The sequence below is a fragment of the Anticarsia gemmatalis genome, chromosome 7 (assembly GCF_050436995.1).
Source record: "Anticarsia gemmatalis isolate Benzon Research Colony breed Stoneville strain chromosome 7, ilAntGemm2 primary, whole genome shotgun sequence".
NCBI classification, from domain to species: domain Eukaryota; kingdom Metazoa; phylum Arthropoda; class Insecta; order Lepidoptera; family Erebidae; genus Anticarsia; species Anticarsia gemmatalis.
In genome coordinates this window covers 6211983-6226422 of record NC_134751.1, presented here as the reverse complement: position 1 = coordinate 6226422, position 14440 = coordinate 6211983, and the positions used below count along the sequence as shown (strand labels likewise).

At 38.9% G+C, this 14440-nt stretch overlaps 1 protein-coding gene and 1 non-coding gene across 2 annotated transcripts in view; both read right to left on the bottom strand.

Annotated features, from left to right (window-relative positions):
• btv (dynein cytoplasmic heavy chain beethoven) overlaps positions 1-14440 on the bottom strand; it is a 41747-nt gene that overhangs the window by 4221 nt on the left and 23086 nt on the right. The window contains exons 18-49 of the mRNA XM_076116692.1: positions 13750-13995; positions 13269-13639; positions 12926-13067; positions 12660-12779; positions 11214-11408; positions 10286-10509; positions 9778-9963; positions 9379-9502; positions 9092-9199; positions 8776-8932; positions 8180-8387; positions 7687-7861; positions 7250-7402; positions 6761-6933; positions 6436-6538; positions 6171-6299; positions 5772-5929; positions 5370-5493; positions 5135-5248; positions 4710-4920; positions 4260-4348; positions 4041-4178; positions 3583-3763; positions 3093-3258; positions 2530-2728; positions 2025-2239; positions 1652-1748; positions 1383-1519; positions 1046-1255; positions 555-768; positions 328-428; positions 97-253 (exon numbers count right to left, since the gene is read on the bottom strand). Coding sequence (XP_075972807.1) covers positions 97-253; positions 328-428; positions 555-768; positions 1046-1255; positions 1383-1519; positions 1652-1748; positions 2025-2239; positions 2530-2728; positions 3093-3258; positions 3583-3763; positions 4041-4178; positions 4260-4348; positions 4710-4920; positions 5135-5248; positions 5370-5493; positions 5772-5929; positions 6171-6299; positions 6436-6538; positions 6761-6933; positions 7250-7402; positions 7687-7861; positions 8180-8387; positions 8776-8932; positions 9092-9199; positions 9379-9502; positions 9778-9963; positions 10286-10509; positions 11214-11408; positions 12660-12779; positions 12926-13067; positions 13269-13639; positions 13750-13995 — 5325 coding nt within the window. The remainder of the gene's footprint in view (positions 1-96; positions 254-327; positions 429-554; positions 769-1045; positions 1256-1382; positions 1520-1651; positions 1749-2024; positions 2240-2529; positions 2729-3092; positions 3259-3582; positions 3764-4040; positions 4179-4259; positions 4349-4709; positions 4921-5134; positions 5249-5369; positions 5494-5771; positions 5930-6170; positions 6300-6435; positions 6539-6760; positions 6934-7249; positions 7403-7686; positions 7862-8179; positions 8388-8775; positions 8933-9091; positions 9200-9378; positions 9503-9777; positions 9964-10285; positions 10510-11213; positions 11409-12659; positions 12780-12925; positions 13068-13268; positions 13640-13749; positions 13996-14440) is intronic.
• TRNAD-GUC (transfer RNA aspartic acid (anticodon GUC)) lies at positions 10951-11022 on the bottom strand. Its single transcript has one exon. It is a non-coding gene; the product is annotated as a tRNA-Asp (tRNA).

Below are 14440 nucleotides of genomic sequence, written 5' to 3'. Positions count from 1 at the left end.
AATCCGACTCGAACATAGTTTGGAAGAAAGGCTAAGCTAATGATGACATTCCTAGTCTCGAAAAATATTGATATATTTTAGGAAATCACAACATACCTGATCTATCAATACTGCGTTCTTAATAGCTGATGTATCAGAGGGTAGGCCGTCAGCTTCCCATTTCAGTTGCTTCTCCGTCGTGGATAAGAAATTGATTATAGAAAATGTTGCATCACCAAAGTTGATTAGGCTACTCCATTTTGTTACATATTCCCTGATGGAAAATTATGCTGTCAGAACCACCATTAAAAAGAGAGTTAAAATGTGATATTTCATTGTTCAAAGTACCTTGCTTGTGGTTCAGTGACATCGGGCAAATACACAATGTATGCAGCCGAGAGCAAAGATCGTTGGGTTAGCTGTGATATTTCTGTTGAAATATTCTCCAACTAAAAAGAATAAACGAGTTTTATGTGCTGGGTAAGAGGTTATAGTCTCTAATGATACTAATGCCGAAATAAGAGAACAATAAAATAATAAAATGATGTACAAAAGTAGTATAGTATGTATCTGACATCGTTCTCCCAGGCGGAGTACTCGTGCGCGAGCTGGTCGAGCAGGCTGGTGGCGGCGCCGATGGTGTCGGTGGCGGCGGCCAGCTTGAGCTCCAGCGCCGCCGCGTCCCGCGTGTGCTGGCCCAGCTCGTCCTGCAGCGCCGCCACGCGCTCCTCCACCGTGGCCAGCCCGCTCGACAGAGCCGCCATCTGCTGCTCCGCGTCCGTCAGATTCCTGTTACATTAGGAATAATCGTGTTATTAGCTATGCATGCTAAAGGACAAAATCTAGCCTGGATGTTACCAAAGTCATTAAACCTAAAGTCGACCCGCACTCGGCCTGCAGGGTGTACTTGAATAAGGCAGAGGTTAAACCGTAAAGAGACTTTTGCCCAGCATCGGAACAGAAAAGGATTAAATTTTAAATTGTGAATTTTATTTTACTTAAAGGATATTCGAGGGGTACAGTAAGAACAAAACAGCAAACATTAAAAGTGTGAGTCAGTTTATACTTGTGCAGGCTGGCCTGGTGCGCCTGCAGCGGTTGCACGCGCTGCAGCGCGGCGGCGTAGTGCAGGTTGGCGCGCACCCAGGCCGCCAGCGGCGCGCACGCCGCGCTGGCGCGCTTGGCCGTGGCGGGCTCGAACGACGCGCCGCGCGACTCCAGCAACCGCTGCACGCTCGCTATCGCCGACTGACTGATCTGACTCGCGTCCAGGCACCTTTATTGGATAAACAAGTCATTTTAGCCTATAAACCGTGAATGGTCCTAGTGAGTAAAACCGTGATCGAATCGAATTATAGAGATAAACTTAAATCTAAGGTATTTCTGTAAATGTTGTGAATTACCTGATGTCTTCCTTAACACCTCGCTTAGATAGGAAACTCTTCATCGAGTGCCACGAGGTATCCGCGATGCCCATGAGGCGCAGAACACCTTCCAATACGTCGCGTACTACTTCTGGAGGAGCTCTTAGCGATCTCACCTACAAAACGGGAGAGAGTTTACTCACATTTCTTTGGAGATTTATATAAGACTTATTTTTAAAAGATATTGGCAGATTTAGTGTAGAAGATCTTAGCTAATAGCAATAAATGTAAAATTTATAATTATTTACTTCGCTTAGCGACTCTGGTCTTATGTCGCCAACGGCAGAGCGAGCCGCCGCTATGACTGGTTCCACGGCTGCTAATTCAGCTTCTATTTCTTTTTTCCTGAAAACATTTTGTAACATATAACAAGTTGCAACAATTAGTCACATCTCTAGACCTATTAGGATCAGAAACCTATTTCATTTTAAACTTTGACTAGTGAAACTGAGTGTCATCCAACTGAGACAAAAAATTAAATGGGGCATAGATAGTCATAAATTTGGGAGAAGTTTAAGGACTGAACTGTTTGCTACCCGATTTTATCCCTGAAGTCTAACTTAAAATGTGCAACAAATGTTACAAGCAGGAGATAATAGGAGAGAGAGGTATGGCACTGACTGCGCTTGCAGCTTGTCGTTCTCGAGCTGTATGTTGGCTTTGAGCGCGTGCATGTCGTCCTTCTGCTGCGTGTTGGCGCGCACCGTGGCGCTGATCTGCTGCAGCGCGCGCGCCGCCTGCGCCTGCGCCGCGCGCAGCGCCGTGTCCTGCCCCGCCGCCTCGCGCTGTAGTCGCGACACGTCCGCGCGCGCCCGCCGCAGCGCCTCCACACCCGCCTACGAACAACAAAATGTAATTTTTTTTAGTATCTTTATTTTTTTTTATGTGGAGATAAGTAAAAGAAAAATGTACGACGTACGGCGTCCAATGTACAACGCAACCCTAAATGCCACCTTTTAAATACTTTTGGACTATAAGGCTAACCAGCATCATTTTGTAATTTTGCTATTTCCTTGTTTTGCAGTGTATTATACGTACAAACCAATTGAATATCGCGGGATTCCATCTAACTTCTAAAATCTATCTTCTTTCAATTACTGTGTTATTAGAAATGTATTCTACTTACCGTTAGCATTGTCTGTCGCTGCAAAAGCGCAGCTTTCTTCTTACTGTTGATATTGTAGTAAGTCTTCACAAAGTTCACATATCTACAGGGTGCGCGCTTCCATTCCACATCGATGCTCTTGTGAATGTTTACGAAACCGTTCACGGGTAACGATTCCAGCTGTTCTTTGGACGCCTCCACCGCATTTTCTTTTAGCAATCTACAATACGTGTTCACAATTGGTTAAAAATACTTCGTTATAATGTGCAATTCATTAACTAGTACCGGTGACATAGTTGATATTGTAATAGTTTAAGTACATATCTATTAAATAGTTTAAGCTAAATGTGACAGGTGCTACTTTAAACACAAACAATACAAACAACACGTTAGAACTCTACAAAACAGTGAACAATGGACTACACTCTACTATGAAATATGGTTTTTAAAAAAACACAATTAAAAAAATCAGTGCAATCAAACGACATACTACCTTGAACAGTGCAACAGTGTAAACGAACTAAGTGCAGTAGTTCCGTGTACGTGTACGTTATAGTGTGCGTACACTTAGTACACTGTTGTACCTCTGCACGATGAGTCGTGGCATGTCGCGTAGCGTGTCGTCTGTCCATCGCTCTATCCATACAACGTTGCCGTCCTTGTATAGTAAAGGGTATTTGTCCAACAGATCTGATAAGTTCTCTTGGTTCTTGTCAAGGCATACTATGATGCCTAGGTTGTCTTTTATGTCTGAAAATGTATTATTTAGTTTTTTTTTACTGTAGAAATATTTAATAGAAAAAATAGGGCGTAATTGCAAAGGGTGGGGATGCTTTGCAACGGTACAATATAAGGAATTAAAAAAAAAATACTTTTATTAAAAAGTCATGGTAGAGTTTGCCAGCACGGCGACGGCACGGCCCTGGTACTATTTGAAATATATTCTACGACATATGGTTTTAAGTTCATGATTGGTACAACGCTGTATAGAAGCCGTGTCCGTTATTTGTTAATTAAAAAAGTTCTTAAGTTTTTAAATTTTCTGGTTAACTTATTGGATAAGTAGATACAGACTAGTAAGCAGGTTGTGGTCGGTAGAGGCGGGCAGCAGCTGCGCGGGCAGTGCGTGTGGCGCGGTGGCGCGGCGCACGGCCTCGAGCGCCGCCAGCGCCGCGCTGGAGGCGGCCGCGCCGTCCGTGACGCCCGCACACAGCAGCGCCAACGTGCGCTTGCCTTCACCCGCACTCGACAGTGCCTGCCAGTATAGTACTCAAGGTAGATTATTATGCTATTTAGGATATTATTTATATTATACCCAAAATTTATGGTAACAACTGACATATCAACTCGGAAAATGGTCGTAACCCTACAAACTCGAGCCGTTTAGTAAGCGTGGCGTCACCGAGCTGTAGCTAAGTTGATTTATCGTAGCTGCTCATCTGTTTAGTTTACGTTCTTGAGCTAGGTCGGCGTTTGACAAAAGACGATTGGAATTGATCCCTTTTCGAGTTGATTATTTGATTGTAACTTACATTCTTAAAGATGTTATTAAAATGTGATTCATGTGTGATCACAAATATCGCAGCAGGTAGAGCGGCAGCCACGATGTGAGCAGCTGCTAAACGTCCAACACCGGCGCATCCCACACACACCAACAGTCCACCATTAATCTAAAAAAATAAATACATGATGAAAACAAAGAATATGTTATTGAAATATACATGTCGTCACCATAGAAATAATTGTCTTACAGCTCGTGCCATAGCCGAACAAAGTACAGCTAATTCCGAACAAACTTCAGCACCATTCTCACCGAACACATTGTGCTCGTGTTCTGATACTGAAACATTATCAAGAATTATAATTATTTATGTGTATAATATTACCGAATAAACAGCAAAAGAACAAAGGTATATTGTAAAAAAACCGAATGCAGAAACGTCCATCAACTTTAGGGAACTCTTAAGTATCATGTTGTCTTAGCCAGTCTTACGTCCACTGTTAGCAAGCCAAAAATACTTTTGAGCCTCATTTATAATTATGTTTTTCCATTTGACCGCCAATGGTTCATTTGGTACAACTAATATTGTTTGTCCGTTTTACCCATATACAGTTTGAAAATTGATTTAAAGTTACCCAATATCTAATCAGAGCTTACACGACGTGTATTAGTAATTTTTTAAAGTATATTTTTTACGCACAGCATTGGTTGATAAGCTTCTGTGTAGTTTGATGCCAGTCGGTGTGGTCCGTATGTTCTAGATGCACTCCATTTTCTTTGAGCCTATATGCAAAGTGCATGGTCTCATTGTTGATCTTCAAATGTTTCCTGCATATGGAATTAAATACCGACTTCTCGTCGTCCGTTACCAATCGATCTCTGAATATGAAATTAGATTCAGCGCCAATTGCCTGTAAATGAAAGTTTTAATTAGGCTTACATAAATAAAATCACACTTTTTTCCTATAGGGATAAGCTAAATTGTTGTATATTTTGTGCATATTTTATAGAAATCATAACTATTAGCTAATATAGGCACAAGTTAATTTAAGCGAGAGAGCACATAATTTAAGATTAAGTGCTCAGTATGAAAATATATAATTGTGAAATGATGGCACTACCTACCATTAAAAGTTGTTCCATATTTGCCGGCGAATACCACTTGACGTTTTCACATAATCTCTTTAAATGTGACGCATTCCACTTGTAATGTGTCCGGGAGTAGAACGTTTCTGTTACCTGAACACAGTCACATGTAAAAAATAAAACAACACATTAAAAAAAAGCAATACAAATACGATAACTTTGTTTTGGGGATTAAAATATAACATGATAAGAATCGGATGTTGAAATACATTACCTCTTTATACATAGCCAAAAGTCTGTCAGCCAGGCTAGATATTTCAACGGACGGTATGCCTTTTCCGATACTATTTTTCAAGAAATTCGTCGCTATCTCTGACAGTTCATCATCATCCGGTTCACTGAAAAAAAGTATGTTCAAATAAGTATATTACTACAATATTAGCCTCTGTACAGGACGAGAAGATTACAAATATTTAGCCTGCTGTATCTTAAAAAAGAATGAAATCAAACAGACTAGCATTTTAATAAACAAGTATTTATTTATATTGCAAAAGCATTGAAAGTATCAGGATTTTGGTACTAGTATAACACACTTTGGGTACCTATCCTGTGAATTTATAAACTTTTTAGTTTGAGCCTACTGGAAGGACCAGCTTGAGAACTAGGAAGTTTGTACCTGATCTGTGTGAGTAGTAAAGCGGTGGCGAGGCGTGTGTCGACGGCGCTCAGCTGTGTGGCCGTGGCGACCACGCGCAGCTTGGCCACGTGCCACCACTGCACGCCCCCGCCCTCCTCGTCGTTGCCGCGCGACCAGAACCCGTTGTGTTGGATTAACTGTATGAAATAAACTTTCTTTGTAGTTCATTTGTTGTTAATTCTACATGTAAAACTGCTAGTTTTGATTCAGATGATAAAATAGCGACTTAAAAGACAATAAACGTTATATCAAAGGTACGGAAATTAGTCAAAGCATATTATTTCTAAGAAGTTTATATAAAACTCATGAACATTTGCTATTGAAGGAATGAAGAAAATTTTTACAACCGGTCGATAGTTGGAAGTAGATTGTACTAACCTGCAGTAAGAACGCGTGCACAGCGGTAGACCTCCACGCGTCAGTACGGGCGCGGTGCAGGGCGCGGACCAACAGCGTGGCGCCACCGCCGCGACCGCCACCGCCACCGCCACTCCACACTACATTGTTCTGTACAAATACATAGCAGTTAATTATAATAAAAAAGCTTGCTAATATACCGGCTATCTTAGATTATAATATTATTAGCAGCACAAATCAAGTTCCATTAAAAAGTTTGTACAAAATAACTGTTTTTGTATCTTACCCTTTTCAATTCAGCGATAATATCAGCTGGCTCTAAGATCGGCGTGCAATCTATGGTTATAAGCGTCGAGTTGCACTCCTTAGCCAAATATTCAGCCAAAATACTGCAATAAAAACACATATTATCATTAGAAACAGATATTTTATCATACAAACATTATCTATTTAGGATTACGACTGGTCAAGTCTGAAAATTATCTTCAACTAGTGAAACGGTTTTTAACCGCCCATTTTCGGTTTGAAATAATTTTTGACAATACATGTAAATGTAATGTAAATAATCCAAAAAGCAAAGAGACATTGAAAACAAAAGGTAGTGACATTACTTTTTAGCGCAAGCATCAGGCCCCACGATGAGCAGATGTCCGTTGTTTGAAGTAAGACACGCACGCACCGCGGGCTCGCTCGCAGCCAGGCGACGTGACATAAACAGACTGTCCGACACCCACTCCACGATAGGAGCGGTCATTGTCACCGGCGGACCAAGCACTGATGACATCTGTGAACGAATGAAAAAAATGATATTGTTCTTATTTTATGCAATACGGTTATTTGTTGATCCATAGAACTAAGCATAAAATGATCATTCGTGCTTTTTACTGAGGCTGACTGATAAGCTAATTTTCTGTATATATTGATAGTAATAACATACCTCGGTAGTGTTGTGAATTTGAACTGAACATTGTAATACAACCATTATTTTTGGTGTTTTACAATACGCTATATTTAGAAATAAATCAACGAATGATCTATAAACCTTACGATGAGTTAATTGCAGTGTAAATACTGCAATAACAATCAAATAAATCCATTACCTCTTCATGGAAGTTATCAACAGCATTCTCCTTCAATACGTCGAGAACGCTACGTTCAATAGCAAGGTATACCATCTCTTCCGGCGTCGTACGAGTTACGTTCAAACTTGTATCTTGAGCGATATACTCGAACTGGGTTAGTATTTTCTTGACCTAAAAATATCAGAATTTTGATAAAAATCATGTCACACATGGTAACAATGCACTGTATTGCTAAGCCTTGGAGAGCACGTATAACAGACTTTCCTGCGCCTAACCTGTCACCAATCATTTCGTTTAGCCATCCATATGAGAGTGACGGACAAAAGAATGTACCTGTGTATTGCACACTTGGCCAATATAATCATAGTCTTCCACAGTTGGCTGGTTTCAAATTAAACTAGGCGCCGTAGCCAAATATGAGCTAGGATAGTTGGTAACGCGAACCTATAGCTTACCATACTTATGTTATAAATCTTCATTGCAAGGTCTGATTTGTGTTCATTGATCCACTGAACGCATTTCTTCACAGCTTGCTGAAGCAAAGGAAGTGCCGCTTTCGCATTTTCATTATCAAAGTCGGCCCTTTGCATCCAGTTGGATAAGACGTCCAGATCACAACTTACGTCGTCGCTGAAAATGTAGTTTCAATTTTATTTTAGATTTTTTTAAAATTCTTGTTGCAAGTCATATTTGTTCATTTGAGTTCTTAAGACGGTCAAGTTACACCGTCGTTATAAACGATAGAACAAGTGTCCAGAAAGGCTACGGAAAAGGCAGAAATTTTAGACATTTTCTAGCAAATTCAGTTAGCATTATTCACCCGTAATGGCTATCCGATAACTACGTGATAATAAGCTGAAGGAAAAGCTTTTGAAATTCCTCTTAGTTAGGAAAAGTTAGATTCGACAAATTCTCGAAAAAAAAACAGTAGAACATTATAAAACTTACCTCAGTAGTATAATTCCCATTCGCGACACAGTGGCAGGGGACGCATGTTCTAGGCTGTGAGTCTCGAACAGAAAGTTAACGTTACTACCGAACTGTATGCGCCAGCCGGACGGCAACGTGAGCAGGCGGTTGTCGTCTAGTACCGAGTTGAGGGCCTCTATCCACTCGGGGTCAATGTCCCCGTCACACACCACCCATGACCATACCTCTGTAATGCACAATGACAATAAATTATAATAAAACTTAGGCAAAGAACGGGCGAAGATCACAATGAAGGCCTCCAACTAGATTGTTGGATGACATCGTGAAATGTGTAGGACTGCAATGAGACAAGCGCAGAATCGTAAAAAATGGCGTACGCAGGGGTAGGCAATAGATAAATAGATAGAAACTTAAACAAAGATGCCATTATTATACAGGAGAAAAAAGCCTTTATTATCTGCGCTATTACGGCTAAACGATTAAACCGGCTAAAATTTGAATGTGTCAGTGCAATAACTTAGATTCCAAGAAATTTTAATAACATACACCTATTTCAAAATTCAAAAGCTCATCATAATATAACTAATACAAGTACCAATTAAATTTGTAGTTACCTGACGGTTGGTTAGATATCTCAAGCGCAGTAGAAGATATGACGCCATCGGTCCACTGACGAGTATCATTGTCAATGTTACCGAGCAACCACTCGCGACTCATGGCCTTCGGGCATATTATGTACTCCACCACGTTCTTACCTTGGTGGGCCAATGCCTTTAAGAATAAAACATTTTTTTTTAATAGGGAGCTTACAGCTATATAACATTTCTTAATTAATGAAAAGTTTAAACAGGTTTTAACAATTCGAAATAATTATTACTTATGTACAAAAACAGTTTATTTATTATGTATTCAATCAGTCATTATACATACAGATTTCAGTAGTCGTCTAATGGTAGTTTTGCCTGAGCCTGGTGGTCCCACTATGACAACTCCCATTCGTTGTTGCAGTTGCTCGTACAGTTCTACACATTTTTGTATCTGTAAAGACAAATATTTGAAATCACAAATAATCCAAAATATTTTTTTCAGCTGTATCGATACCTCACCGCCAAAATGTAGAAAATATTAACATTTACATACCGGTACACAATGTGGTTTTGTAGTCTTAAGTCTAGCTTCTGTTTCTACTAAGGAAATAAAATAAAATTTTTATGTACCTGAGATTTATTGTGAACAAGCTTGAGATTGTTAACCGTAGCTTCAAGTGCTGAATTTATAGGATCCGTGCTTGATTCTTCCACAGGCACATTAGTAAACACCAGCGATAAAATATTTTCAAATCTAGAAATTGAATTATTTTTTTTAGCTTTAGCTTAACTAACATCATGATTTCTTTGTGCATTACATTTAATTTTGTTTCTTTAATGGAGTTTTGAGCCTAAACTCTTTGACTTGATGTCGGTGACTTTGTTTATATGAGTCTCCAACGTTTAATCCTTTAAAACAAAGAGCCAATACGAAGTCGTCAACTTTTATCGGCGGATCGGTGACTTAAGTAAGTATGTAGTCTAGACTCCTTAACATATAATTATATTTACTAAAATTTATAACATTACCTTTCTGCATCGTATGTAGTAAGTTTAGACATGTTGTTGAGAGTGAGGACTTTTCTCGTGAGTGCTCTTCGTGCGGAGAGGTCCGTGACGTCAGTACGAGCCTGTAACATCGCGGCACAACTGCCCACCGCTGCCTTTAGAGCACGCAGGCCCCAGTCGTAGTGGCGCTGGGAGCTTAGGAGAGAACTGTAAGAGAAAAAGAATTAGATGTACCTACTGCTTAAAATCTTAAAATGACTAGATTAAACGACAGATATAAACTCTATTCAAAATTCACATACAACTATATCTTATAACTCTATAATGCCTCAAAAGAATAGAGTCCAATTGGAGCTTTGTGGAACAAATTGCTTTCAACGGAATGAACGAATGTACCTAGCTTTAAAATTTCAGTTTTGTAACTAGAAGACTACAATATAGATTGTCATTAACCGAAATGATTTACCACATATCGTAAACATCACAATAAGACTCATCGTATTTCTTATAGACCGAAACATATACTTACCTTGCTAACGTGAAGACATTATTAAGATCAGTGGCCAGTATCTGTGAGTCTGGCACGCAATTAGCGGCGAGTAAGTGCGCCGCTACTTCAGTATGTGGTGGTTCTAACATCGCGATGGGTCTCATGATGCGTTGTAGAGCGGCCGGCAGCTCGCGCCGACCGCCGTAGCCGCGACCCACAGGGTTCAGTGTAGCAGCCACCCCGCACCATTCTGACACTGCAATCTGAACAACATATTGCTTTAATATACGTGTTTATAATATAAAATGCTTATGTCCTCCACTAGTGTTTTTTTTGTTAGTAATACTATACTAGCATATTATGCCCTTCTATCAAACTTGTTTTCTTCAAGTCGGTTCCGCTGGGTGTAGGTAAAAGAAGGAGAGACAAAAAGATGTTTGTGAATAATGGTTCGTTCGACGTTGGGAGGCAAAATATGCTTTAAAATAATTTCTTAACAGTGCCTACGAGCTAAGTGACACCAATATTTTTTACCTAATTAACCTAATGAATGATAGAATCTCCTTTAACATAATAATAATTTAGAAACTACAAAGTATTAGATAAAAAAAATCGTGTATAATATTTTAATACAGCTAAGCATATAATATATACCATAGCCTACGTAGGAGGGTACTAAGCCATAAAAATAATACAAAAAGTTTCTCTCCGGCGGGGAATCGAACCCCGGTCTCCCGCGTGACAGGCGGGGATACTGACCACTATACTACCGAAGACTTGTTCAGCAATGTCAAAATTACCATTCACATCTTACTAAGGTTAGAGTTATATCAGAGTATATTATTCATTTAATTTGCATGTTTTTTTAAAGAACGAGTTCTAGATATATAATAGCATACTCTTTGTTATCTAAATAAAATTACCGGTCACTGAGCTAAATAAGTGATTGTAATAATTATAATCTCACATGTTTCCCATTAAGTAGTGCGAGCGGTTCGTTGGATGACTTTCTGTCCGTGACAGCGGCCATCAGTGAGGCGAGCTGATGCGACACGGCAGCCAGGGTATGTGCTGACAGACGGTTGAACTCGTCGAAGCAGCCCCACGCACCGCACAAAGCCACGCCGCTTAGCAACCGACCCATACATTCTGAGTCCATAGCCTGGAATGATGACAATCTAATGATGGATTTTTGCCATGTAAAATGGTGACCATAAATGTTAGGAAATTGACAAGGACTTAAACTATAGCTATGATTTAAGGTGATTGCTTTTAGACCGCTCTTAGACGAACAATAATATCGCATTTTGCACAATATTATTTACAGTTTATATTATGCAATCGCTTTGACAGTTTTGATAAAAGATAACGTTTAATTTTATTGTTGCAAAATTGCTCAATATTATTGTAGATCTAGAGACAGTTTCAATTGAAATACTGCGAATGTTAATCTAAGTATATCGCTTTACTCTCACTAAGTTTCAAAACTTAACAATATTTATGCAGTCACCTTCAACCCTGTTACAAGCTTGTTGGAGTTTAACAAAATCTATAAATGTTTCATATGCCTAATAGAATATGAAATAAACTATAATGACTCATAGTTCAATAAAGTAATTACCTTTACTCAGTAGACTGTTTGTGTCAGACTCTATTTACAATTTGCTCAATACAAATAATTTTAATTGTTTACAATGTTAGGCGATGTAGGAAACTATTTATTTTGGACAGGACCAGAGGTAGTTATCACCTCCAATAAAGAGTTTCCTACTAATATTATAAAGATGAATGTATTTGTGTATTTATGTACGTATGTTTGCGAAACCACCACTGGACCGATTTTAGTGTAAACTTTTTATCCCGGGAATTCTTTTCACGCGGACCAAATCGCAGGCAGGAGCTAGTTCTTTATAAAAAAGGTAGATTATTATTATTGTCAGTTGTGAATATACATCATTTATCGGCATTCCGTGAGTTTAAGTTCTGACTGAATGAAAGGGAATTCTTAGAAAAGACAACGGGATAAACGTTTCTTTTGTCCCCAATGAATGAACATAAGGAGGGCACATTGAACCTTTATTGTCTTCAAAGATATGGCTTTCTAATTTCATCAAACAATAAACTATTCATAAAACATTATCCTGTCTTATTGCAAGTGTAAATAATAGGTTCTCTACTAACAATAACACTGAGGGCCTACACAGCTTATGCTTAAGTATCGGATAACCTACCCTATAGATAAAGTAAACCACTGCTAAAATTAAGCCTGATAATACAACCATATGATCTTATTCAGAAGTGGTGAAACCTGGATTACATATCACACAGCAGATGTCTTTAGACAGATATACAGAAAAGCAATTCTAAAATTTGCCACTTGTACCCAATAATTAAAAAGAATAGACTCAGTTACCTCATCACAGTTGAAGATTAATACCAGGCGCCCTACGAGACCTCCCAACGCTTTAACTGATTCAGTCTTGCCAGTTCCTGCGGGGCCAAAAGGATTGCCCACTAGACCGAGATGTAGCGACTGAAATAAAACAAAACACGATTATTATAATAAAATAATCGTTATTTATATTCTCTCCTGAGTTTTTGTTTTAAATAACACAGAAACAAGAGAAATAAAACGTTTTTAGCTCTATTTTTTTTAAGTCGTAGTTATAAAATGATTACCTGCGTTAAAATAAAGAAACAATCGTCAGCTAGTTCGGTGCGCACAAACTGTCCCGTGTTGACCCCGAGGTACTCGTATGAATATGATATCTGAGCCAGACCCATTTTACCCACTACTTCCTTGTTGCTTAGCAAATAAAATCTGTAATGATAACGTTACCAAATTTAAATACAAATACATTAAATTTGCAATAGGCACAATAAAACTTTAAAAGTAAATACTTCGTTTTAAGACTAACTTATAATAGTTACTTATACAGGTGGTAATTATTCTAGACTAGTTTTATAGAGCATGAGTCATACAACATTGGTTTATACTAAGAATCGAAAGTAAATCCCTTACCTCAACTGTTTCTGCCAAAACCAGTCGCTAGTCGACACGACATTATTGTCTATCAAAATTCTGATGACGGACAAATAATGAGCGCATTGTAATATGAGAGCTTGTCGTTTACGTCGTTCACTCTCATCCTCGATTTCTGCAGAAGCGTAGTAAGAATTCTCTTTTTCCACATTTGCTTTTAATTTATGCAGTTCTTTAGACGTTATAGCCTTCTCAGCCTGCTCTGTGAAGCGTATGTTTTGTGCGAGGCAGAGAATTTGCGTCGGCAGCGAAAATGGATCTTGCTCTTGAAGCGAGTTCGTAACTATGCATTTCAACGTCATATTTTTTAATGACACACGCATCTCTGTTTCTAAGCTCTTCAACCATATCTATAAACATCGACTACCATTAATTATATTATAATCAAAAATATACAGAAAGCAGAAAATCTCTAGTAGATCTATCACGTATTCAACCTCTACATGGTTTTAAAACCAACCTCAACCGGGCAGTCGATGTCAACAGGGTGGTCCAGATGAAACGTCTCTCCGTAATGGCTACACAATGCCGTAATGGACATATCACCGGGGCCAAGTCGCACTCCAGTGATTCCCGGGAACAGTTTTTTGAGATGCGTCTGTATAACCGCCTCTCTACCATCAGCACCACCGCGAGCTTGTCCCAGCAGCTCCAACAAGTCATCATCACTCAAGAAGTAGAGTCTAGGGAATATTGAACGTTTCTCCTGGAAATAGATATACCACTTTCGAATCAAAAGGGCTGACCTACTTTCGTTTGTGTCGTCATTTTGATCTCAGTAACCGGTTTGAGAGAATAACGTTACACTTTCATTCAATGTCGCTGCATTGTTTACTTTTACATACTTGATAGTCATAGTTGAATAACCGCAATTACAATAGATTACTTATGTATCACATTTATGCTCAATATGATACGATGACAATATGTGAACAGGCAGGTATGTGCATTATTATGCGCATGTATGTACATCTGATTCTATACTAGATATTAGGCACTATGATTAATGAGAACTTGGGCAGTAGTTTATTCTTAAAATGGTCGTCAAATTGTAATATATTAGAATAGTTTGAAGTTAGTGCCATCTACCTTTAAAATAAACATACCAGCCTACACAATCGAATCCTAGAGATAACATTTTATAAGTTGAT